The 25,046-nt window shown below is 46.0% G+C and overlaps 2 protein-coding genes across 6 annotated transcripts; one reads left to right on the plus strand and one right to left on the minus strand.

Annotated features, from left to right (window-relative positions):
• The first annotated feature begins 46 nt into the window (after positions 1 to 46).
• Positions 47 to 19,549, plus strand: CIZ1 (CDKN1A interacting zinc finger protein 1). Of its 5 annotated transcripts, XM_030461280.1 has the most exons (16): positions 47 to 283; positions 583 to 707; positions 2,675 to 2,790; positions 5,213 to 5,379; positions 6,389 to 6,524; positions 7,395 to 7,455; positions 10,268 to 10,347; positions 10,731 to 10,810; positions 11,847 to 12,029; positions 12,385 to 12,515; positions 12,934 to 13,018; positions 13,594 to 13,707; positions 14,053 to 14,232; positions 14,878 to 14,947; positions 16,020 to 16,141; positions 18,809 to 19,549. In XM_030461280.1, the coding sequence occupies exons 2-16, from the start codon at positions 610 to 612 to the stop codon at positions 19,403 to 19,405; spliced, it is 2,220 nt and encodes a 739-aa protein (XP_030317140.1). In that variant the 5' UTR covers positions 47 to 283; positions 583 to 609; the 3' UTR covers positions 19,406 to 19,549. The 5 variants fall into 5 exon arrangements, with proteins under 5 accessions (XP_030317140.1, XP_030317138.1, XP_030317141.1 ...); XM_030461278.1 differs by lacking the exon at positions 47 to 283 and having other exon boundaries at positions 287 to 707; XM_030461281.1 differs by lacking the exon at positions 47 to 283 and having other exon boundaries at positions 394 to 707; positions 10,737 to 10,810.
• Positions 19,505 to 24,204, minus strand: C17H9orf16 (chromosome 17 C9orf16 homolog). The gene is made up of 2 exons (XM_030461284.1): positions 24,064 to 24,204; positions 19,505 to 21,027 (listed from the first exon to the last, which is right to left on the minus strand). The coding sequence occupies exons 1-2, from the start codon at positions 24,149 to 24,151 to the stop codon at positions 20,834 to 20,836; spliced, it is 282 nt and encodes a 93-aa protein (XP_030317144.1). The 5' UTR covers positions 24,152 to 24,204; the 3' UTR covers positions 19,505 to 20,833.
• Positions 24,205 to 25,046: the final 842 nt, after the last annotated feature.

Raw genomic sequence — 25,046 nt, forward strand, 5'->3', positions numbered from 1 at the left:
TCTATTCCTCCTGGCCAGCCCTGGACAGATGGTGTCCATTCCCTCCCATCCCTCTCCAGAGACAGGGGACCTCACTCCCGCTTCTGTGAAGGGGATGAGAGATGGAGGTGCTGCAAACCGGAGCGACCTGAGAGGATGCTCCGGGGGTGATCGAGAGCCTTGCGGGGGTGGCCGGATCCTCCAGCCCTCCCGAAGGAGCTGCCTGGGCCCGGCAGGTGGTTATTGTGCCCGGCGGGAAGATGGAGGCGGCTGACGGGGAGCGGTGAACGCCGCGGGCTGAGCTGTGAGTGCCGACGGGAAGGGACCGCGGAGCCCGGTCCGGAGCGGCTGCGGGGCAGGCTGAGAGCTCCGCCGGCAGGGGAGGGGTGGGAGCGGGATTTGGGAGGTGGGGTTTGGAAACCTCCTCTACAGGCTGCTGCTTGCGATGACCCTGGGGGGAAGGAGGAGGAGGAAGGGGGGGATCGGCTCAGTGAATGAATGGGCGGCAGCGGCGGCAGCGGCTCCCCTGCTCAATGGCTGCTGGGCTGAAAGGAGCCAGCCCCGCGGCCACTGCCTCCTTCGCCCTCCCGTGTTTTGTCTCAGGCTCGCCCCGCTCCGGCTTCCCCAGAGATGTTCAACCAGCAGCAGTTCCAGCAGCAGCTGCTGCAGCTCCAGCACCTCCTCCAGCAACAGCACCACCACCACCCCCCAGCGCAGCAGGGAGGCCGGTAAGCGCCGCTACGCGAGGCCGGGGATCTGGGGCCTGTCCCGGGAGACCGCTCTCCTCCGCCTCCCTCCCCTCCTTCCGTCTTCGCCCTGCGAAAGCTGCGGCGGGGCTGGCTGCGGGCCTGCCCTCCCCCGGTGGGGAAAGCCACAAAGGGAAGCGGGGGTCTGGGTGGGGGACGAAGGCCGCGGTCAGGACGGAGCCGGGGGTCTGGAGGCCTCGGGGAGCGGCTGGGGCTGAGGAGGTGCCCGGGAGGGGTTGTGGGGGGCGATGTCTGAAGGAGGGGTCTGAGGCTGCACCCCCCCCATGTGAGGAGGGCGGCTGAGGGGCTGTAGTAGCCTTGGAACTCTTCTCCCAGAGCTCCAGAGATGTCTCCCAGCTCGCCGGGTCCCTCCCGTCGCGGTGACCCCGGGCAGGGGGCGAGGGCCGGGGCAGGTGCCGGGCTGAGGAGGGGGGCGCGGGGGAAAACGCCTTTTCCCTCAGGAAGGCTCAACGAGCACCCAACTGAGCCGCCCACAGTAGATGCACACACTTTGTTTTATGGTTGAACTTCAGTTATTTATTTATTTTCTTTCTCTGGATGGGTCTCCCGGCCCGGATGAGGTTACTGAACTTATTTCGGCGGTGACACCAGCGCTGAGGATGTGACTGAGCACTCTGGGGTGGGGGTGGGGATGGAGAAAATCATGGTTTGAATGTTAAAAGACAAATGACATCTGCCAGAAATAAAAAGGGTAATAACCTGGGCTTCCCTAAAAATACAAGAGATAATATGATTGTCTTAGAAAGGAGCAGTTGTCCCCGATGAGCTGAGATTTGCAGAACAAATTCATAGTATTTGAAATGGTACATTTATTTGCAGTTACTGTTCTCCATTCTCTGTAAAGTCCATGGAAATCTAAAGCAATAGATGTGACTTTCTTCTTAAAGTTAATTTCTTATTTAATAAATTGTAACAATTACTTAATCCTTGTAAGATGTATGTCTCTGAGCTAAGTGTCGGATATCTTTCTGTCCTTCTAAAAATATAGATTTTTTTTTTTAACATTTTCCTATATACTATAAACAAAACTGCCCTTAAAATGCCAATATGGGACTAACTGTGCGATAGCATGGATGCATCTTACACGTTTAAAAGTATGATTTTTCTGGTATAAATAACTCAGAGCTGAGATTGGAACAATCTAGAGCAGCAAATGTGAAGATGAGCGCTGTAAATGCTGTTAAGAGGGCTGGGTTTTTCTGTCAGCATGGATATTTTGATCCATGTTTGCACCTCTTTACAGCCCTAACAGACAGAGCTGTGTCAGCAGTCGTGCTTAGAGGTGGGCCTGACCTTGCAATCGCCTGAATAAGTGCCTGTCAGGTTTTTTTCAGACTTTTCTCTCATGTCTGCTCCACCCTCCTTAGGACTGGAGAGTCCACTTGCTTCTTCCTCTTGTTTTAAATATGAAGGTTGTGCTTTATGTTTCTATCCAGTTCTTGCAGTTAGGGGGCACCCTTTACATGACCTGCCTGGTTGTGTGTGGGAGGCATTGATTTTTGGAAAAATGTGCTTTAAGCTACTGAGAAAACTCCCTGTTTTTTAGAACTACTTTTGTTGTTGTTGTTGTGTTAAATGTAGCTGCTGATCTATAGATCACTGGTTTCTACTGGTGAGCTGCTGCATAATTCTATAGAAACTGCAGTGAGTTCCTGGGCTTTTTTTATGCTGCTTGACAGGCTTTATGTGGGCTTGGTGCTAAGGAGTTCTCTCTGACCTCAAATTCCTTGATAGACAATCTGTCAGCTTTGGAAATTCCAGGAGAGTGGAAGAAAGAGGATACAATGCTGGTGTGTGGTATCTTTTCGTGCATGTATATCAGCATTTCCTCCGTTCTTTGCTCCCTTTAGACTTGTTAGGTACCTAGAATTGGAGGGGATGTTTTGGTTTTTTTATTTGGTTCTTATGATTAATTCCTTCTTTTCCAGGGGTTTGCCACCACCCCAACAGCAACAGATGCTGAGCTTACGGGCAACAAATCAACCATCCCTGCTCAATGCCAACCCTATGCTTCAGAGGGCTTTACTCATGCAGCAGATGCAAGGTACTGTTGTTATGGGAGATGCTTAATTATTGGAGTTATTGGAGTTAATCATCCTTCATGGACTGAAACCATAGCATGGCTATCTCTTATTGAACCACTGCAATCCTTGTATGTGGCAGTTCCATTTGTGGGGTGTTTTCTTTTGTTTGTTTCTCTTTAAGTTTGCCTGTAGTCTACATCACAGAGGTTCTTCAGTTGAAAGTCCCATGTGCCCAACTGTTCACAACTGGGAATATCACTGGAAGGGTTAGATAGTAAATATGTGCCTTTCCTCCTAGACTTGGTGGAATATTTTTCCATCAATATATTGGGTAAAATATTTTGATTTTCATTATATGTTTCTTTCTTTTGGTTGGAAGGTTAAAGCAATTTGGTTTTTGCCTGTTACATGTACTGTAACCTTGTGTGCAGTAGATGCTTTTCTTTGTCCAAATTCAGTCTAGTACAAACAAATAAATCATACCATGATGGAGGATGGTTTGGGTTTCAATTGTTTTGTGAAACTTTGATTCCCTGAAGAGGCTGTCATTTGGGTTGAGGATAATATCCCTGCTCTCCCATCACTGTGGTTCCATAAGTGGACTTTTTTTGCCAGATGTGATGCTTTCAGAACAAAATTTTGAAGCAGCCTTAATAACAGCATTGCTAACCTAGAGATACTAGGAACAAAGCTATGTTTATATTTTTGCTCATGTCTTAACCTGACAGCTCTTTTCAACACGAAATCAGTACCTGGGATAGTTTTAAAATGCCTAGTCTAGATAAATGCCTACAATTTTTATCTTGCCTGTGAATCATGCCCAGATGTGAAGACAATAGATTTATTCTGCATGTCTTTAAATCTCCTTTTGTTCTCCCTTGCCCATTTCACGAGAGGGCTCTCTAGTGGCTCCTGTGGCTCCCTACAGATTTCTCTCAGGTTGTAGGAAAACTGACAGTGCAAGAGGACAACCACTCTCTGAAGATTGGTGTGTATATTTGTGTCAGGAAAAAAAGTCTGACTCCAGTTTAGTCAGCCATGCTCCTTTCAGATATGTGTGATGCCAGCGTGGGCTGCCCTTTTCCCTAAAGCAAAATTCTCTTATTGAGAAGTTGTATTTAAATAGCATGCAAAGAACCTGGGGCAAATGAGATAGGAGAGCAGGATAATATATGTTAATGAACACTCTACACACGCTCTGCCTTAGCATGGTTCCTCCTTTCACCTCTACCTGCTGAGCTGAGTTCATTTTCCTTCAGCAATCTACAGCAGGTAGCCACAGGTAACATGTAGCATGGTTGGAATGTTCAGTGTGGCCCTTCTTAGAGATCTGAATTTTTTTTCCTCATTCATGTTTGGGTTACATGTAAGAAAATCTGGTGCTGTAGTATTTCTCTACCTGGGAAACATCAGCATAAATAATTTATTGATTGGATTTGGCTTCAGTGGGAATAGGAAAAGATAAATACAAGTTGAAATGGGCGTGTTGTTCTTTAAAGGTACTAAACTGAGAGCAGAAAATTTATTTCTTGTGGATTTTTTTTTAATACAGCTATGACTTTTTGCAGCAAGAGATTATTCAGGGTACATAATAAGGGATTTCATCACTTTTTAAAACATAGAAGAGTACTTCCTATTGTATTGCAGACTTTAAACAGCATAGCTTGTTTTTTCATATTTTGGGTGCCCATTTCCAAACTTCTCTGGCCTGTTTTGACAGCTGCTAAAAAGCCAAATTCAAATGAGAGAAAAAAAATTGTGATATAAATCCAGGTTCCTAGAAGGGTGGACAACTCCTTAGGGTGTAGCTGAGGCATCTGTGCACTTCTTTCCCTCACTTCTGAAATGGGGATAGCCAGGACTGTCTTTTTAAGAAAAGGTTGAGAGTTGGTAGTCTGTGGATGCTGAAAGGAACTGTTCAGAAAGCAGAGCATTATAATTGGAAATGGCAGGGTCTCAAGTGTCAGAGTTTAGGCTGACATGTTGAGCTTGCCTGATAACCAGGTGGCTGAAAGGACTGTGAAATCTCTTGTTTGAAAAGTCCAGTGTTGTTTTAAATGAAACACTGGCTTGTGATAAACAGCATCCATACTATGGTCTGAGCTGCCAGCTGCACAAATGTGGGATGAATTTTCCTGTTGCAGAGGGAATTTTTGTAAAATGAGAGCTTGTTTGTTGCAAACACAAGAGCTAGTGTGCTCAGATCAAGTAATTGCTCTAATGATCTTAGCCTGCAGTGACAATTATAATTAAATAGCCTGATACATAGTAATAGTTGCTGTCACATCAAATTCTGTTCTGTGGGTGCTGAAGAGGACAGAGCTTAGTGAAGTACAGGGTCTTTTTTGGAGGAGCTCTCCCTGCTGCTTGTACAGGTGGAAGATTTTCTCTCTCCTTCACCAGCAGCAGGGTGGTGATAATGCTGGGTGTTTGCATTTATAGGAAACTTGCGTGGATTTAACATGACAGCTCCAGCACTGCAGCAGTTCTTCCCTCAGGCTACAAGACATTCCCTCCTGGGGCCACCACCTGTTGGGGTCTCACTAAAGCCAACTCGGATGGGCTTCCCCAACCTCCCCTTCCAGCGGCAGAACCGAACCTTCCGCAAGGTGAGCTTCTTGTCAGCTCTGTGCTCTGTTTGTGCTTGCAGCAATTGGCTGTATTGTAGGTAGAGAATAGAGAAAGGAGAGAGCCTTACAATGAAAACTGTTGCACCATGCTGCTGACACAGGAATGCAGAAACTGGTCCATCTCGGAGGTTATTGGTCCATATTTACATTTATGATGCAAAGGTTTCTTTTCTCTTCCTGCCCAAGAGAGAATTCCTTATATCAAAACTGTTTAAGATACAAAAGGAACCTTTAGAAGTACCAGTTTTAAGTAATTAAAACAGAAGGAATCCTGGCAGAGTGTTTACACTTCACAGAGGCCCAAGTTTTTCCCTGTTAGCTTTCTGTAGCAGTTTGCTGTTCCTAAGTGACTTGTTACTGCTATGGACACATTGCTGTGCCTCTTCAAGCTGTTTTCTCTTAAGACTGGGGATGTTGCTAGTTATGTGGATTTTGTAAAATTCACTTTTGTATTTTTTTTAATGGTAAAAACCTTCCTCACCTTCTACTATTAAGACTTTTTTCAAAACCTGGAAATGGTGCTTAGGTTAATTAACAGGTACTCTCCTCCTTTTAGATTAGCTCTTGTATATTTGGTTTCATTCTGTCTAGAAGTGCTGGAAAGGCACACTTCCACTCTTGGGCTGTTTTTTCTCCAGAGTCAAAAGGAAGGAAGATTATCTGGGACTCTCTTCCCCTGCCTGTTTGCCTCCTGGTCAGAGTCCCTCTAAAGTGATTCTACTCTGCAAGCAGCAGGATCTCCTAAAGCTGCTACTTAAAGCTCTAGAGAATGTCATGGACTAGCTGTTGTCTGGAATTAAGTTTGTTGCTCTCTTTAACCATGTCAACTTGCCTCAAGCAAGGCAGTCCATTGTACACTATGTATTCCTTTCCATTCCCCTCTGCTGGAATTTCTGTTCCTGCTCCACAGTAAAAGTCTTTGGGCAGTGTGTCAGTGTGTTGGGCTTGAGGAAGGACCAGGAGCTGGCAGTGACTCTGTCCATTGCAGGACTTCCAGAGGATCCCTGACAGGAAGAGGGAACTAGATCCTGGATCTTCATCTCAGACCCAAGGTGATGAGAAAATGGAAATCCCAGAAGGAGTGCAAGCAGTGTCAGAGCAGAACAGTTCCTTGCCTTTCACAGGTAAGGGGTGGTCTGTAATGAAGCAAATGCTTCTAGAAATGATAGACTTCTTTGTTATGCCTGCAGTGAAGATTGGAGGTGGATTTAGCCTTAACCAGCTACATTCTGTCTAATTGTAAAAACTTAAACTGCCTGTGACATCCCCCTGCTATGTGCTTCATATATACTTTTTTCCTGGATGTCTTTTGGTTTTACAAGCTAGCTTCATATTTCTTGCATGGAAATCTCTCAGAAATCTCTTGATACTGAGCTGCATTTAAGATGGGGTGTGGAAAGAAAAATGGTTTGAAATTAAAGCTTCCACCCATGCTGAACACAACATCTGATGGAGTGAAACACAGGAAGCAGAACCAGTTGTAATCAACATGCTAAGGAAAAGATGAGTGGAAAGAGTTACTTGTACTTCAGTTCTTAGAACAGAAACTACTGGCACTGAAGCTTTGATAGTGTTGGACACAGTATAGATGTGGGAATGTTATTTCTGACCAAATAGTGCCTAATCTAAAAATTCAGGTGTATGATGAGGTTGTTACCAGTGTATATGCTGGGGGGAAAATGATCTGATTAAATAGTTGCTGTCAGGTAGATGTGCTATCTCCACAATATTAATGTTTCTGTGATCTGGGCTCTTGACACCTAGATGTGGGTTTAGACCAGCTTAATGCACATAAACATAGATTTATTTCTGGATAACACCTCCTACGGTGACATCTGCAATAAAATTCAAATCTCTTAGGCTATCTAACCTTGTCATTGCAGTTCTCAAATTCAGAATAGTAAGTGTATAGTCTTATTTGCTCTTTTGCATTGGCCATTCAGTTAGGGAACATGCTCAATTTGCTAAGGGGATCTCCTTCTCTCTTCTTGCAGAGCCAAGAATTCCAAGAGAATCTGCACTAAACATGGAGCCTGCAGCAAAAAGACTGAAGAGGTATTTACTGAATCAGGGTATTGAAATAGTTACTATATTTGGAATTACTGTCTAATTTTATTTTCTCACTATTGGGGCTGTACTGTACTTGCCTGATGTTTATCATGTAGGAGGTATTTCAGATGCTAGTGGATAGTTCCAAAAATCCAATAAAGCTTGCTGAGATTCAGGGTGTTGTGGGGTCTCTGCTATGGGTGATTCAGCTGTAGGAATGAAAAATAAGATGCAGCTCATGTAAATGTGCAAGAAAGCAGTTTGCTTATGTTTTCTCCTGTCAGGACCCCTGTAAGAAGCACAGATGATTTTCTATTCTGTTGTATTTCTCTAATTTTCTTCCCTAAATGACAAAGAGGGAAACCAGCAGCCATGTATCAGCAGAGAGGAAAAGTCCTGAAATGTGTTGGGTTACAGTAGGCGTAGGAGAGGATCGTTTATTTTGGGGAATGAGGAAGAGAAAGAAATCAGTATTCCTCAGTATCTAAAGCCTGTATCCATGAATGCTGAGTTCTGTATCCCTTCTGTAAAGGTTGCCTTGCCAGTACCCCAGTCTGTTGGGTAAAAATAGACAAAAGCAATCCTATTACCAGCCCGGGATGTGCAGTGTGCGGGCATGCTGGCCGCAGCCAACCCTTCTGGGTGCAGGAGGGCACAGGCAGGGCTGCATTGCCATCTAGTGGGCAGGCATCTCACGGAGCTCATGGTGCCATCTGCACCGTGCTGTACCTCTCCCAGAACTGTCACTGGTAGCTGGTGCGGGGGGGGAGAGGAGGAGAGAGTGAGTCCAGATTTCTGGAGGCATTGATTTGAGAATTCTCCAACATATGTTAATGAGTGTGAGTCAGGACTCCCGGGTCCTCTTATCTTCCCTGTTAACAATTCACTGCCTGCTTTTGGACAAGTTTCTTCACCTTTCTGTTTCCTAGCTGTAGATGAGAGATTAATGGCTAGCTTTAGGGAGAATATTGCAAGATTGCTTTTGATGTTCAGATATTACCTTGATCATGTAAAACATTAAAGAGTGATAAATATTACGGGAGCAGGGACCACCCTGAATTATGGACTCTGATTAGCAAGAAAGTGAATTAATTCAGTTAAAGCTAAGTCAAATGCATTTAAGTGTGTGCTTTGTTAATCTGTTTGCCAAAGCTAATTTAATTACATTAATATTTAGTAGGGTATTAATCAAAGTCCCATTACATACACTGAAAAAAGAATCAAGTCTGAGGACTGACAGATCTCACTGCAGCAAGCCTGCTATTAGGAAAGTCCTTTCCTAAGCAGTGGTTGGGAACTGCCAGATTTGATGCATATATTATGGCTGGTATTTGCTTAGAATAGATAATTCCTCAGCTTTTTTTTTTTTTTTTTGGAAGTGTTTCTGTTTACTTCCATTGAGCAGACAATGGGTCTCTGAAAAAATTAGTTTACTGTTCTCATATTGCCCTTCACAGATGAGAAGGGCATTCCTCCATCCATGTCACAAACTTCTGTTTCGTGCATCATTGTTCCATTTCCTGTTGGCCAGGAGTACCAGCCTCCTTCTTCATTTCAGGTTTTTCCCACTTCTGCCTTTTCTCCTATGTGCCATCTGTATGCCTGGAACAACATCCTCATTCCAGTGCAGAAAGCACTCATCTTCAAATCCTCCTTGAACACCTGCTTCTTCTAGCATGGCCTGACAAGTATCCATATAATACCATTTCCACCTTAGATCATGCTCGTGATAGCTTTTGCTCCCTTAGATTGTTCTTTAGTTTTGCAGTTTAGACTGCAAACCCTTGCCCCGGAGTGCTGTTACCATCTGTGTGTGGTGTAGTGTTGAGCCTGCTGGCAGCACTTGACAAATAATGTTCATGCCAGCCACTCTTGTTTTCTTCTTCGTGTTTGCACTGCCCAACCCTGCTGCATATTTATAGCCCTGTAACCCAGTTACATTATCACTTATCAATCTGATATATTATACAGTGAGTGTGTTTGGATCACTGGATGCAGTACCTGCACAGTCTGCCTTCTTGCTTGTGTAGAAGGTGCTGCTCCCTGTTGGCAAAAGGACACCAGTGGGTGGGATATCAAGCCAGCCTGAAAGACATTCAAGCCCTGGTGAAAAGTATCAACCCTGATGGAAAACTAGGGGATGGAGAAAGAAAGGCATTGTAAAGTATGATTTGTGCCCTCTGCAATTCACTAGTTTATTCGCAGCAGTCCTCTTAGGTTCTTTTTTCTCCTGAGAAGATCACCAGTACCAAATAAAAGCAAACCCTTTTTGATTTGTCTTGTCCAGCTTTACTTCCCCCCCAGGCAGAACTTTAAGGACTCTGGAATGAAACATGGCTGATAAAGAGAGAAGGCAGTTGCAAAGAAATCCCTGTGAGACACTGAGTTCAGTTCTGGCTGCTCTCTGTGTGTTCCCTCATGCACAGAGCAGTCTGGAGTACTGTCTGGGTACTGCAGTTTCCCTGCAGGTCACCAGTCAAGACAGGAGTTGAGGCCTCTGAGCTCTTACCAAGAATATTTCCCATATTAACTTATTTCTCTGCAGGCATCTTGCAGAAGAGGGAAGTGGGCTGTTGTAACCTTCTTGTCCAGATTATTTGGCTGCTGTTTCTGAATCTGTTCTAGAATGCCCACTCTTCCTTGTTTTTTATTTATTTCTGCCTAATCCTTGCCTGAAATCCCACTTCCAGTAGCTTATTGATCTGGGGGCTTAGTTGAGAGTGCAGTAGCTTAGATCCCAGACTGTGCCTCAGTGTGTATTCTGAATTTCTTGGTCTTTAACATGGCAAATGAGGTTATTTTCTTGATATTCTTGAAGTGTGACTGAGGAGTCTGCATTAGAGGATGCAACAGACAGGAAGGAAGCAGGAGAGTCAAGCACCCATATCCAAGCTGACGGTGAGTTGCTGGACACCATGGTTTGCACTTTTAGGGCACTCCTGGCTGGAACTGCACCTGTAGATCAGAATCTGTAGATTCCATAATTCTCTTCAGAAGTGTCCTCCCTCCAGTCATGCTGGATGGGCAAAGGAGGGGAAAATCTGGGAACTAAACCCAAAAATCCAAACATCGTCCCCTACAGCTTTTGCTGTTGCCTACCAAATGCAAATGATGGGAATTTTCCCTCTTTAATAAGGATTTCTTTGGAGAAAGGCTTGTGAACTGGGCTTATGGCCAACAGCACTGTGAGGAAAGCTCCCTAACTTCATTCACTTGCTGCTTTGTTTTTTTTCTGTCATCGTTATTTTGATTTAAGGCAGCTAAAAGGACTCTCTTCCTAGGTACAGACAATACAAAGGAGTACACAGCTGAAGAACTCTCTAAAGAGAGAAGATTCTCTGAAGAACCAAAGGCTCCTGAGGTGAGCAGACACCACTCCATGTAGGCAATGCAGAACACACCACTTCCTCCTCCATCCCAGAGAAGCCCGTTGCCACTGGGAACCAGATGGCACCCACGTCTGGAGCTCTGTCTCCTGCTGTAAGCTGTTGTCCCTGGCAATAAGACATAATATGTCTGCAATTAGTGCACAGTCTGCTCTAACTTGCTGCTTTTTACCTCTAGCTAGCCTGTACCTTACCTACTGCTGGCTGTTTGTGGATTCTGGGGTTCATTAAGATTTCAGATTTCATCTGAAAAGATGGAAAGTTGAACTGAAAAAGCAACTGAAAAATATATGTACTGAGGGCCATAGCTAAAGGCATCTTTTATGCTGCTGAAGAGTAGATGTAAAAATTCAGGTGATGCCAATAAAGATGCAGCTGCTGTGGGACTTGCCCTTGCAGCAGGGATGAGCAGATAGTGGGAGTCCTTGCTTTTGAAAGGCAGCTTGGAAAAGTAAGACACAAGTGAAGCCAGCAGCCTGAGAGTCTTTAGACTGAAATACTTTGCCCACACAATTGATGCTAAACCAGGATGTTATGCTGCTTAAATCTGTAACCCATGGTATGAATCTGACTTGGTAGCCTTCCATAACTGGGGACATTAATGGATGTGATTGACTGTATCACCCTGCCCTTGTTTGAGCTCCTTACTTCATCAGATATGGTGCTGAGTTGCCTTTAGTTCTTCAGTGGAGAAACATGATCTCATTGTGTCCCTCACCAGTGCATTGTTTGTTTCTCCAGTCTCCAGAGACTGGATCACACAGTGCCCACAAAGCCTGCAGAAACAACCATCTGTGCTGTTAGGGCTGGTGCTATGACACAGGAATCGTGGATTTAGCAGTGTTGGGAGGACTGTGTATGAGAGCTTTTCTGACCAGCCTCCTGTAGATTCAAGTTTAACTGCATTTTCCTAAGGGATAGAGAGCTTAGGTTGAATAACAAAAAACAAGTGTAATTTTTAGTGTCTTCTACTGAGAGACTGGACTTAATTTTGACTCTCCCTTTTGGCAGGTGTTGAGCTCTGGAGGTTCATTGAAGGTGACTATCCAGCAGAGCAGTGAGAGCAGAGCTATCAGTACAACAGCTCTGAAACCAGGGCACTGGACCTGTGAGGTGGGCACAGCTGAGCCAAGCCCTGAATCAGTCCTTAAATTCTACTGTTATATCTGCAAGACCAACTGCTGCAGCCAGCAGGTAAAAACCCACAGGTCTGACTGGGATGGGTGGTCAAAAGGGGTGAATTGGATGGCTGACTGCCACCAGAAGGTGCAGCAGGAGACTTGTTAGCAAGTGCTTATGGTTCAGGAACAAGGAACATAAAAATGATGGTGAGCATGCAGATAAAATAAAACCTCTCCTGAGGAGCTGGCAAGGAACCTGCTAGCGAGTGAATGTGGGTGGATCCACAGGCAGCCCTGCTCTTAAGCTTTTATACAATTTCATTGTTAAACAGCAGTCAAGTGAGTGGAAAGCATAGCATAGCTCAGACCTATTATTTTCTGCATTTTGAATACATTTAAATGGATTTTTCTCCTAACCACATTCTCAGAATTTCCAGTCCCACATGGCTGGAATTCAGCACCAGCAGCGACTTGGGGAGATTCAGCACATGAGCAATGTTTGCTTTGTTTCACTACTGCCCATGGTGAAGGAGCAGAAGGTGCTGGCAGAGAAAGATGGGTAAGTGTTGGTCTGCACTAGAAAAAAATAATTTGAATGTGGGCCTGCTTGGGTTCTAAAATTTCTCACTGCACCAGGGGGTCCCTGTGTTCTAAATAAAGTTTAAAAATCCCTATGGTTTCAGGGGCTTTAATCTCCTTCAGGCAACTTTCTTCCTGTTGAAGGGTGCCAGTATTTACTTTGACCTGCTGTGTAGTATTTAATACAGTAGATCAGGTCAGAGACTTGTTTTAGCTGGCACCTTTCTGTCATCATGAGCTAAAGCAGCCTCTATAAATTGCTGGGAAGACAGGAAGATAAATCTGAGCCTGTAAAGATAGGAATGCTGGGGAAAACAATGCCAAGAGCAGATGCAAACTGCAATATTCCTTGGAGAATGTTAAAAGGTGTGACTTACATGTGTCCATTCTCACTTCAGAGAGACCCAGCAGCGATGGTGTAACACTTGTCAGATACACTTCACAGGGGATCTAATCAAACATCGCAGGACCCAAGAACACAAGGTAACAATCATAGCATGGATTTAATCTTAATACAGACCTTTCTTGGGGATTGAGTGGATGTGTCTTAGCCTCTCTTGCTCCCCAAGCAGTAAAGGAAAAGTGATTTGAGAGAATATAAAGTTCTGCCAGTAACATCCTCACTGTCTAAGGGCACTGCCATGCTACTTCTGGCCTCTGAACACTGCTATTGTTTGAACTTCCAGTTGTCATGCTATGTCAGTATGACTTGAAGCACCTCTAGTTTATAATCCTTGAATTTTGTCAATAAATATGTCCTATCACACTCAATCAATTGAATGGAGCAACTGGTGTGCAGCCTGTAAAGTTTCATGTGAAAATTTAGGCCATCATCTTTATTGGCTTCTAGGGTAGAAGTGCCAGAACACCCTTAATAAGCCACATTTGTTTTGCTTTGCATGCTTGCAGTCTTTCTGGTAGATAAGAGCTAGGGAGTCCTTTCTGCTGAGAACTCTGTCTTTCTGCTATGGATGCAGTGCTTTTGTTTCACTTGAGATTTATCTGCATTTCTCCAAAGTGGTGCCTCTTGAGACTTAGTGAATTGTCTCTTTCCTAAGCTGGCCAAACGTTCCCTTCGTCCTTTCTGCACCGTCTGCAGCCGCCACTTCAAGACCCCTCGCAAGTTTGTGGAGCATATGAAGTCCCCTGAGCACAAACAGAAAGCCAAAGAGGTAATACTGCCCCTGTGGAGAGCTGCCACGGACTGGAAATAGTTATGCTGTGGAGCAGGCAAACTTTCTGCTTCCCTGATAATGACAGGGATGAATCCTTTCAGATGTGCAGTTCTTTCAGCCTTGTTTTAATTTTCATCTTTGGCTGGACCTAAACTATCAGAGCTGGAAGACATTGAGTGATAAAGGGATGGAGGGGTTAGATCTGTCTAGAAGCAAGACAGCATTGTGTCTCTCTTGCAGTCCCTTCTACTCATCAAATTCAGTCTGTTCAGAATATGAGGTCATCCTTGATGAAACTGAGAGTACAAAGTTGATCTAATCTTTCTTTTCTGTACTTGGCAGGTGAGGCTGGGAGAGAAGGAGTTGGGCAGCCCAGAAGATTCGGAGGAGTTGATCACAGTGGATGCTGTTGGCTGCTTTGAAGATGATGATGATGAAGAGGAGGAGGAGGAAGGAGGAGCTGGTGAAGAGGAAGACCTTGATGTAGTGCTGATAGAGAATGAGGATTCTTCTGCCAAGCAGGTATGCCCAGGAGAAGAAATTATCTACCCGAGAACCTGCTGTAGGATCCTGTGATGTAGTCTTGGTTGTTTGGGCTCAGGATTTCAAGAGTTCAGTCAGCCTTGCCACCCTACAGCAGAAGGTTGAGGTACCTGGGATTCTTCCAGAGCACAGGACAATGCAAAAGAGAATCAGGCAGTACTTGTGGGATGCAGGAAGGTGTTTCTGCTATGCTGTACAGCTCTTGCTGGTGTCTTCAAACATTACCTTATTGTTGAGGAACATAGCCAGTGTTTCATCAAGGGAATTTCTGACAAAGACATCGACATAGTTTTTTTTTAATAGCCCAGCAGTAGCTTAGTCTCACAGCAAACATGCATGTGGAGATTTATCTTGAGAAAAATTTTCCCAGGAGAGAGCAGTTGCCAAGAAGGAGGTACATGGCTAAGCTACTTCAGGCTTGTGGTGCAAGGGGTGTTTTTAAATCTTATAATAAAGTGGCCTTCTGACTCTGGGTTTTGAATCTGGCCCTAACCAGCTGTTGTGCAAGTTCATCTCTGTTATGTGAATCCTCTGTTTTGCTCCTGTGCTTACCAGGAAAATGTAAGAGCCTAGGAAGGGAAGAGGCATAGATACAGTAGGCACTAATGTTCTTTTGGTTTCCAGACTGGGCTGAAAGAAGTGTCTTTGGAGGATGATGAAGGAAGTGAGAAGTACTGTCCAGACACAGCCTATGGTAAGCAAACCAAGTCAAGCACAAAGGCCCACAGAGCCTTCTCTGGCCACATGCTGTATCTGTAAGAGAGGATGGTCTCTACCTACTGCTGTAACAACTTCTTGGGTCATAGTGCTCAGCATCTGCGTTGGACTGGTGCAGGTCACTCCTGCCTGGAGAAAGGGCCAAACGTTGCTTTATTACTGTGTGATAAAACATAAGGATGTGATTGATGTTTGTCAGCTGCCTTTTGCTTTGGAGAAGAAAGGATGAGAGCCAGATGCCTTACTAAGGTAGGAAATGGAACAAGTAGGGCGAGAGTACTGAGGAAAGTGGGTAGCAAATGAGGGATGCTCTGGAAAGATGGAGCCTGAAAGCATATTGATAAGAATGCTTTCCAGCAGAAATGCAGCTTGTACAGAGATACTGAGCAGTACTGACAGTATCAAACTCTCTGCCAGAGCCCAAACTGTGCATGTTTCCTCCGCTTCAGAACCCCCACGCTGTACCTAGTGGTTTTTCAGACATGTTGCTGGACTGGTGGGCAGTGTTGTCTCCAGATGGCTGACTCTGGTCCCCACCCTGTAAGTGATTCTGACTTCTGGCCTCCACTGGCCACTCATGTTGTGAGGAGGGCAGCTCTGCAGAGGCTGTTTAGTGCCCAAGGAGAGCTCTGTTTACACCAATCTTCCATATTGCTGTAACCTTCCACTATCGTGTGGCAGATGGAATAATGATTCATGCTGTGAATGTTCTCTGCGTGTTCCTCTTGCGCGCCTGCTGTCCTTTGCTTGGTTTGATCCCATTACATTAGATCACATGTTCTCTGTAGTTTTCCATTGTATTCTTTTTTCCCCCCTTAATGCTCTGTGTAGTTTCTTTGCTCTGGCAGCCAGATTTCTCTCTGAATATCAACCACACAGCCATTCCATGGTAAGATGAGATATTCAGCAAGTCATCTTGCAAATCCCCGATTAACAGAAGCAAAGCTTTCCACCTTTCTTTTCTCCCTCCCTTTCCCCTTTAACATGCTTTCATTATTTGAGTTCCATTCAATGTGATCTGTGATTTCCCTTCCCCTCCCGTTTCACAGGCCTGGATTTTCTGGTCCCCGTCGCAGGTTACCTCTGCAGGCTGTGTCACAAATTCTACCATAGCGACTCTGCTGCCCGGCTCGCACACTGCAAGTCCCTGATGCATTTTGAGAACTTTCAGGTTAGACCCTTTGGCGATTGCATGGCCTGGCATTTGTTACCCCTGTGCGTGTCTCTTCAGCAAATTCACCACATTAGCTGTCTTGTCTTCAGTTCATTTCCATCATCCTTGGTGTCAGTTGTGCTGTAGCTTTCTCCTGGTGTGCTCTGTGTTTGTCTCCCATCACCCCTGTAGATCTAAAATCAGTTCAGTCCAACTTCCCAGCTACTGCTGCTGCCATCTTGTTGCCCGTTTCTGGCTGGAAATCTTCCTCAGAGTGTCTGCTCTGTTTGCTGAACCTGTGGAGTCTGTTGTTCAGTCTAGGCCTCTTCTGTTAGGCTAAAGGTGGGTCAAGATGGGGAAAGAACAAGGGACAGGCTGTTCCTGTGAAAGCAAGCTGGTACACGTGCATATTTTCATGCAATACTGCAGGAACAGATCCTGTTCCTGGCACCTCTCACCAAAACTCTGGGTGTGATTTATCCATGCAGGGGCCTGGTAAAATCAAGTACTCACTTTAGGAATCTGGAAGTTTAACTTTACGGACTCTTTGTGGGATAGAAGCTACAAGCTGGTGAGAGTCCATCTGGTCCCTGGGCTCAGCCTGCATCAGGAAGTCAGTCTGTCTGTCTGTCTGCTACTGTTTCCAAGAAACTCCTCAGCACAAAGCTCTGCCAGCTGATGTTGTTCCTTTGCTTTAGTGGCTCTGTCTACAGAAGCCATATTGCCCCTTGCTGCTTTTGTATCCAGAAACTTTTCCTACTGGGCTGGCCTGGAATCTGCCTCCATCGTTCTGTCCTTGTTGGCTTGCCCCAGGGGGTGAGGGGCCTGGATGAGTACCTTGTGGTGGGTACACAGGGCTTGCACTCTCTTTGCCCTCTCTAACCATAGCCTGGGCCCTGCCTGGGCCAGAGAGTGGTATTCCAGGACCCAGGCAAAGAGAGAGGCTCCAACACTGACTTTATCCTCTGCGTGCACCTAAAGCCTCCTCCAGGCAAAGCCATTGTGCTTCCCTACCACAGATGTATCCAGCTTTTGATAGTGTTTAAACAAATGAGTGTTTCTCTGCTAGTCTTCAGAGAGGTTAGCTATTCCTAGTCAACTGTCACTGCCTCCAGAAAAGGGTGGGATGCTGCAGAAGCCAGCACTTAGAGCTGTGGATTTGGAAAGGCAAGTAGCAGAAGACCACAGCTGTTCCTTCGTGGTTGCTCATCCTCTCCCACTCCCACAGCCAGACATTTCGAGAATGAAGGAATTGGCCTTGCTGTTTTCCTGACTTATTTTAGATCATCTCAGAGTGAAACTGCAGCAGCAATGTATATGCCTCTCTTTTGGCCCACTGTGAGCTGAAATCAGATGCTCTGCAAATGGACGCCAGAGTGACCTGGAGGGATTACTTGAGACAAGAGTCCAACCTTAAATATCTGCAGGCAGATAATGATTATTCTTGGCTGCTGAGTGCCTTGGGGTTGTCGCTGTCTGAGTTAAATTATTGCCAGTTTCTGAGGCACTCACCAGAGGAGCTCAGCACAGGGTTTCAAAGCAGAGAACTGTCTGATGAGGCAGGTCATAGCATCACTTAAAACAAATTGGAATTCTTGCACCTGGTTTAGTTTGTGACTTGATTGATGGGGTTCCAGTGTGTTACAAAATTGTTCATATCCCAGTAGGTTAGGACAAAGAACAAACCTGCAGTGATAAACTGAATGACAGTGCAAAGCTCCCTGTCTGGTGTGCTGTAATTCCTCACTGCATACTACGGTAGCACTGCTTAAGCCATTGCACTCAATAGTTTCCTTAAATTGTCAGGTCTAGTGCTTTTACTAGTTCAAGGGGCACTTCAGCAGAAAGATGCAAGTGAGTTGATTGTGGAAGAAATTGTTGTGGAGAAGAGGAACCTTTGGAGCTTTGTTTTTTTCCTTTATCTCACGCTCTGAGTCTTGAATGCCAAATTGATACGGTGTGTTAGCTCTACAGAGTTGTTTTTCTGAAATCCAGTCTTGAAAATGGCTAGTAGCCATATTAATCTCTTTACAGACCTCTACTGGCACATTGTGATAGCAAGAGCAAATGAGTGACTTTATTGATGCAATGCTTACCTTCATTCTGTGGAGAACCTCAGCACCTTGTAACAAGGAGATACTCTTGGTATCTTGGTGTTCCTGTCAGCAGTTTCACTGGCTGCACAGATTGTATCAGCAGAGTGAAAAATCTTTTAAGCATTCAACTTAAGTTTTACTTCATCTGATAAACATGAAATCACATCTCTGTAGCTGAGGGCAGTGCATAGCCTCATGTATCCAGAGTTGTCCTGGCAGCAGCTGAAGCAAGAGCTGTCACTTGCACTGTTACATCTACAAAGTCCTGAGTCTGACTGAGATTAACAGTTGCTAAAACATGACTTTTTTGTCTCAGGAGCTACAGGTCTGCCATGCACTCGCTCAGCATTAAGTAATGCAAGAGGGATTTCAATTTTTAATATTGCCACTTTTCCTCACAGGAGCTGACCCCTGTCTGCTTGAAGGCCTCAGCAGCCAGGCCAGGAGAGCTGCTGAGACAAGTCGTGCCCCTGCAGATTCTAGCTGCCAATCATCACTGTTTTTGTACAGGTTTTCCTGGACCAGCTGCTACTTGCTCCAGTGACAGTAGCTGAGCTTGTGTCTCACGTTTGTTTGTTTGTGTTTGCAGAGATACAAAGCAGCAAGGCATCGTGCCACAGCTGCCTACCCCGAAGCTCCTTTGCATTCCCAGGGCTCCAGCTCCCAGTTGGTGGATGATCCAAAACCACCTCCTGCTACAAGAGCAGATACCAGTAAGAAGATGAATGATGACCATGGGATAGGCAAGAAGGGTACCGAGCTGTCAGCCCTGCAAGAACAAGCTTTGAGGTCTCCAGAGGGCAAGGGTGAGCTGGCCACCTCTGTAGCAGAGGGCAAAAGCCTGTCCAGTGTGACTGATGATGTGTGTGGAATCATGGTTGTAGAAGAAGAAAGTCTGCAGGAGGAGAGCAAGTCCATTGCCTCTAGTGCTGCTTGCCTGCTCCCTGAAGAGAGCTGCACTGCAGGGGCATTGTTGGGATACACAGGGGCTAAGGAGGAGGAAGCCAGTGCAGCCAGGCAAAGGGAAGGCACAATTGGGCACCAGGATCCAGGGAATGGAGGTTTAGGACAGAATGAGGAAGCAAGCACAGGCCAGGAGGCAGAGTCTTCCTCCCTTGCCAAGGGTGAGACAGCCAGTCTGACCTCTGCTGGGGGCAGACGCTCTGCTAGGCGCAAACCCAGATAGAGTGGCCTTAAAGGGAGAGCCCTTTACATATGATACTTGCTGGAAATGTTTATTTTCGGAGTCTTTTAATAGAGCAAAACCCTTCAACTTTACTGCTGTTTTTATTTTAAGAATAAAACAAGCCTGGCTTTAGCGTGTCTAATACAGGATGGTGTCAGTCATTACTCGTACAGGTGGGATACAGCAATTATGTGGAAAGACTGAGGCTTGGATTGTTGAATCTGAAAGAATAATAATGTGATTTCCATAGGGGACAAAGTTCATGAAGTAGATGGATGCAGACTTATTTTTCTTTAAGAATTCTCTGTAGTTCCTCTATTGTTTCCTTTCCAGGCAAAGGAAAGGTTTCTCTCTTGGGAGATAGTGTGCCCAATCTGCTCCTCAGAACCCTTTCCAAGATGCACACTCTTGGACAAGTGTCCTAAGATAGGCAAAAATGTGCATCTTGGTCCTTTAGTTAATACTACAAAGCTTCATAACAGTCTGTTTTCATAGTGGAGACTCTCAGGAACAAATTTGGTTTCAAAGTGATTTTAATAAAACAGATTTCTTATAAATAATTTCTTTCAACTTTCAAAAAAACTGCTTTAACTCTACAGAAGTAGAACAGTAAGACTTGTTTCACAGTGCTGGCCTCAAGCCATCCTGATAAGGTAACACATTTTCAGACTGGAATGCTCATGCATACTCTTGTCAAAATGTACAGGGAGGACTCTGCTAACAGCCCATGATGGGCAGGCCCCTCTTTCATTGCATAGCTACTGCTGTGCTGAGGGCTAACCAGCCTGCTCTGGCAGCTTCCAATTGTAAGAATCAAAACCATCACCCTAGTAACTTGTCTCATCTGCTTGGAAAGGGACAGAAGTGTCCAGTGACCTGGGAGTATCTGCCCACAGTTCTTAAATCAGTTAATGTGAATAACGGGGAAGCTGGAGTTTCAAGGCAGGAGCTGGCTTAGGGTCCCCCTCTCCAAGTTTATCACCAGTTATGCCTATGGGCAAGCCTAAGTGTAGTTAGGACAGCTGCTGCCTACTCTGCTATTTGAGGGAAGAGGCTGGAGTCCAAAACAATTTTTTATTAAATTTAACAGTGCAAAAGAGCAGAGTTTGGTTTTGCACAGAGAAGAGGGATTGCTTGCAAATAACCTGCATGGCATCAGGTTCCCCACAGCTGTCTTTAACCCCAGGGTAAGTGCCAGGCTCATACAGGGGAGCAAAAAGAACCAGCTTTCCTCCCTCCTGTGTGCTTCTGCACCTATCACACATCTAAAGAAAAAAGGAACATGGAAGTGGGAGAACAGCAGGACAAAACCATAGGAAGAAACAAGTAGTAGGCACGAGGTACCTCATCTATTCAACTTCTATGTTAAATTGGTGGCCAGTAAACGTCCCCTTAGCAACACCAACTGAGTAGTTTGTGGCCAGCACCCTAGACTGGAGGCTGTGATCCCTGCACATCAGTTTCCATGTTCTGCTGCTTGCTCTGCTGCTGGAACTCCAGGCGGGTCTGGCGGTTGGACTCCAGCAGCTCTTTCAAGCAAGCATGTAGATAATCATTCTTCTCCTCCAGGTGATCCAAGCAGGAGTTGATTTGGTCCAGCATGGAGTTGATTGCTGCATATTCTAAAAGGAAAGTAAAGGAGAGACTGAGCAATGACACTGCAGTCAGTGAAGGCAGCAAGAGCCCTTGCAAAACATCCCCACGGCGTTTTGAGTGGGTGCGTGAAGTAAAATGCAACTGAATCCTGTGTGTGTTTTGTTCACTGATCAAATGAGGCCAATGGGAAGCTGAAGGACTGGCAACAAGACCTAAGGCAAGTTACCTGGGCAGTCTGAACACATTATGGGCATACATGGCAGTCTTGGATCTCATAAATAAATAGCTTACCTCAGGCTGAGTGCTAGCATGCAGCAATCTGCAGTGCAACAGCACCAAATAAACCCCAAGGACAGGTTGGCCTTTAGCTGCCCTGGGGGACATCTTTCCAGATAAAGGTGCAAGCATTTTGGCAGTGTGCTGAAATGAACTACTCGTGTAAGGCTCCTGGGCTGGGATGTGCTTCACCTGTCTGGGTTCAGACTGCTGAAACAGCACAGCCCTTGCACTGGCAGGAGCAGGGCTGAGCCCGCTGGTAGTGGCACCATTATTTCTGGAGTCTCCTTCCCTGGAGACACTCAAAGCCCACCTGGATGTGTTCCTGTGTGACCTGCTATAGGTGACCCTGATTAGGCAGGGGGCATTGGACTCAATGATCTTTCAAGGTCCATTCCAACCCCCAACTTTCAATGATTCTATCTATGATTTCCAGTGGGAGGTAAGTGTGGGGTACCAAGTTCAGCCATGGGATTTTTATGCACTATTAAGGCTTTAGGTACTTCAGATGAAAACCACACTCATTTAGAATGATTCTGACAGTTCATTCCCCAGGTACAGCTTCATATTCATGGCATTTGTTTCAAGTCAGAAGTGTTAGGCTCAGTACAGAGTGATGTGTCCCAGCACTGTCAATCAGATGAAGACAGCTGTGCTACTGTTATGGAATGTTTGCTTTTAGATGGTTCCAAGCAATATTAACACAATACTAAAGAATAACAAAAACAACCAAACAAGGCAAACCTCTGCTGACATGTTACTTGGGAGCCCTGGGGGTTACAGGAGACCCCAGGCAGAGCCAGTGCTGTTTTCCTTTCTGAAGCCATACAGGCTGAGTGACTGTGACCTGATGTTTGTGAGGACTGTGGGCTGGAGGACAGGGAAAGATGTCTGTGTGGGCAAGACAAGCCCACACCTCACAGGCTGAGGCTGGCTCCTCTCCACCCAGCTTCTCCAAGCAGCTGGGGAAATGTCTGAGCCAAGAGTGATGCATGCAGTGCCTGGTTGGAGCACTAACAGAACATGGAGAAAGTGAGGAGGATGTGGGTTGATTGGTACTGAGATCTCACAGCCTCACAAGCCAAACTTTGCCTCTCTCAGCTGCCTCCTTGAAATTCCTACAGGCAGGGTGCTCTGGTGTCCCAGCACACCAGGCCCTGACAGTGCCATTAATGGCAGCTTTAAAAGAACAGAATATTTAAATACTGCAGTCATTTGAAGTATTAATAGCTGACAAGTTTTTTTTATTAAAAAATTATAATCATCCTCTTCTTATGCTACTTTGGAGCCGTTCATAGCAGTGCTAGAGCCTTTAAGTCTTTGGAGAAGAGCATTAAGCTTGTTTATGTAAGTCTGACCTTGCAGTATTTGCAGAGGTGGCATTATGAGCAAGAACACTGCTGATGTATTTCCATTTAAAAACCACAGACACATTTTTTCCAAAAAAGTGGCAATTATCAGTATTTTTCGAACCCTGTTTCCAGGTATGTGATGCCTGAGTATCCAGGAGTTCAAGTTCTGTATTTGAGCCTAGTATTTGATGCACCCTGTTCCACTGAAATGGTGAGCAGATCCCAACCTACTTCTAACAGGTTATGTTATTCATCAGCTTGGTAAGAAGTCTGTAATCACAGCAGGAACCTAATTGTTCTCAGTGCCTAAAACTCCAGCAAAAGCTATATAAGTTGTGCAGCTTTGGGAAGTGAAAAATAAAATTTAACAATTTTAAAATAAGCTGTAAAAACATTTTATTCTCTCCTGTTAGCTGCAAGCTTGGTGTATTTTTGTGGAAATTTAACCACATGCCCTAATGAAAATGTTGACCTGGAGTATGGCAATCACATTTTGTTATTCCTCTGCATTTTCACAAGAACAGTTGCCAAAAATAAGGTTTACTATTTGCATTTAAGGAAGTGATCCACAGCTTCAGCTCCACAAGACAAGGAAACAGCTACAGACTTACATGACCAGCTACACACATAAAGCCCCAGTTAATTACAGGTGATGCAGACTTAATGTAGATCAGATTCACTTTCTCTGTCACATCCAGTGTGTCTACAAGTTCTTCAAAAGCTCTGCAACACTGATCACTGAATGATGCAAAGCAGTGATTACTCTTGGGGTGTTTCAGGGCAGAAATGCTCCTCCTGTCACTGAGGGTGGATCACAGCTGTGAGATTCACCTGCCCAGTCACGGGTGGGTATGGAATGGTGTTTGGAGAAACACTGTGACACAACTCCACCATTTTCAAGGGAAAAGCAGCAAAATGCTTGCTCTTCAAAAGATTTCCAAGTTCAAGTGACCCCTGCACATGCGTTACAGCTCTGCTGTTGTCCCATTTTCTCCATGGGCTTTTTCTACCTGGACAGGACAATACCAGAACCTTCATGCCTAAAAGTGGAATTTGCCAAACTGATCACGTTCAATTCACTTTTTCCACTCCTCTGAAATCTGCCCACGCGATCTGTTCCAGGCTTTTGAAACCTGAACATCCTCTTTCTTCTGGGTCATCCACACCCCCCCAGCACCGGCACAGAACCATCTTTGCAGAAGAGAAACTAAAATAAATACCCTGAAGGCGCTCAGCTCCCCACCGCTCTATGGGAAACACGGACCGAGCCCCCTGGGTTTCAGAACCCTCCCGTCCCGCAGCACCAGAACATCTGGGAACCTCTGGGCACCTCTGGGCACCTCTGGGCCCTGCCCCTCACTCCGACAAGCCCGCAGAACCAGGCCACCCAGCCCCGCCGGGTGAGCGGCAGTTCCCCGGGCCGTCCCCACGCACCTTCCTCCCCGAAGCTGTCCCCGTCCCCGCTGTCGTCGCCGTCGCCGCCGCCCCCCGTCACGTGCGGTTCCCCGTTGGGCCCCGCCATTCCGCCGCCGCGCGACAGCCCGCAGCCGCCCGCACGGCGCTACGCTGCCCCCCGCAGGGCCGGCAGCCAATGGGAGGGCTCCGGCGCCTCTCGCGTCACGCCCGGCGCCTGGGTAAAGTCTGTGGTTAGCGCGCAGGGCGCGGAGCGGGTGGTTCGCGGGCGGGCGCAGGGGTTGGTGCTTACCGGCAGCCGGGCGTCCCCTGAGGGCAAGGCGCTGAGACAGCAGCTGGGTGCCCATCTCGGTCCCCGGAGGTTTTGTCAAAGCGGACGTGTACCCTTGCCCCAAGATGTCCTTAGCCCCCTATCCCCGGGGCTGTCCCAGATACAGCAAGCACCGACACTAGTGAATGCATTTGGGCACACCGTGAAGTTGTGCTCAGGGGCTGCCATCAGCACTCAGCTTTCCTTTCCGCAGGTAGATTATTAGGAATCGGCATCCAGCTCTGTCCCTGAGCCCCCGGACTGTCCTGTGGGTGCTGAGGCCGCAGAAGCAAGGGCTGGGCTGATGAAGTCGAAACTCGGCTTTGTCGCCAACTCTGCTTCATCCCTTTGAAGTGGTTTGAGCCACCCCAAGGTCACCTTCAAACCTCTTCTTCCCTAAAGAGAAAAACACATTTCACTTTGCCCTTCCTTGTCTTTGGCCCAGTATTGGGTTTAACTCACGTGTCCTGAGGATATCTCTACGGTTTTTTCATCCCTGGGAGAGGTGCCGCTGGGATGAAAATAACTTGCAATTGGAGCATTAATTCAAGCAGTGCTCCTGTGATAAACCCGGTTTGCGGGCTCCGTTATTAAGTGGGTATTTGGGGCAAGCAAGGAAGGTTATGTCCTCACTTTCTGCAGCCAGCTCTGCTCCATTCTGTGCAGTCACCCTGCAGTGTGCAGCCGAGCTGGG

The sequence above is a fragment of the Calypte anna genome, chromosome 17 (genome assembly GCF_003957555.1).
Source record: "Calypte anna isolate BGI_N300 chromosome 17, bCalAnn1_v1.p, whole genome shotgun sequence".
Lineage (NCBI taxonomy): Eukaryota > Metazoa > Chordata > Aves > Apodiformes > Trochilidae > Calypte > Calypte anna.

Coding starts and splice junctions, on each gene's coding strand:
- C17H9orf16 (XM_030461284.1), bottom strand. CDS start 24,151: ATGGCGGGGCCCAACGGGGAACCGCACGTGACGGGGGGCGGCGGCGAC. Junction 21,028..24,063: donor GGACAGCTTCGGGGAGGAAG/GTGCGTGGGGAC, acceptor CTTTCCTTTTAG/AATATGCAGCAATCAACTCC.
- CIZ1 (XM_030461280.1), top strand. CDS start 610: ATGTTCAACCAGCAGCAGTTCCAGCAGCAGCTGCTGCAGCTCCAGCAC. Junction 708..2,674: donor CCAGCGCAGCAGGGAGGCCG/GTAAGCGCCGCT, acceptor CTTCTTTTCCAG/GGGTTTGCCACCACCCCAAC. Junction 12,030..12,384: donor CCAACTGCTGCAGCCAGCAG/GTAAAAACCCAC, acceptor CCACATTCTCAG/AATTTCCAGTCCCACATGGC.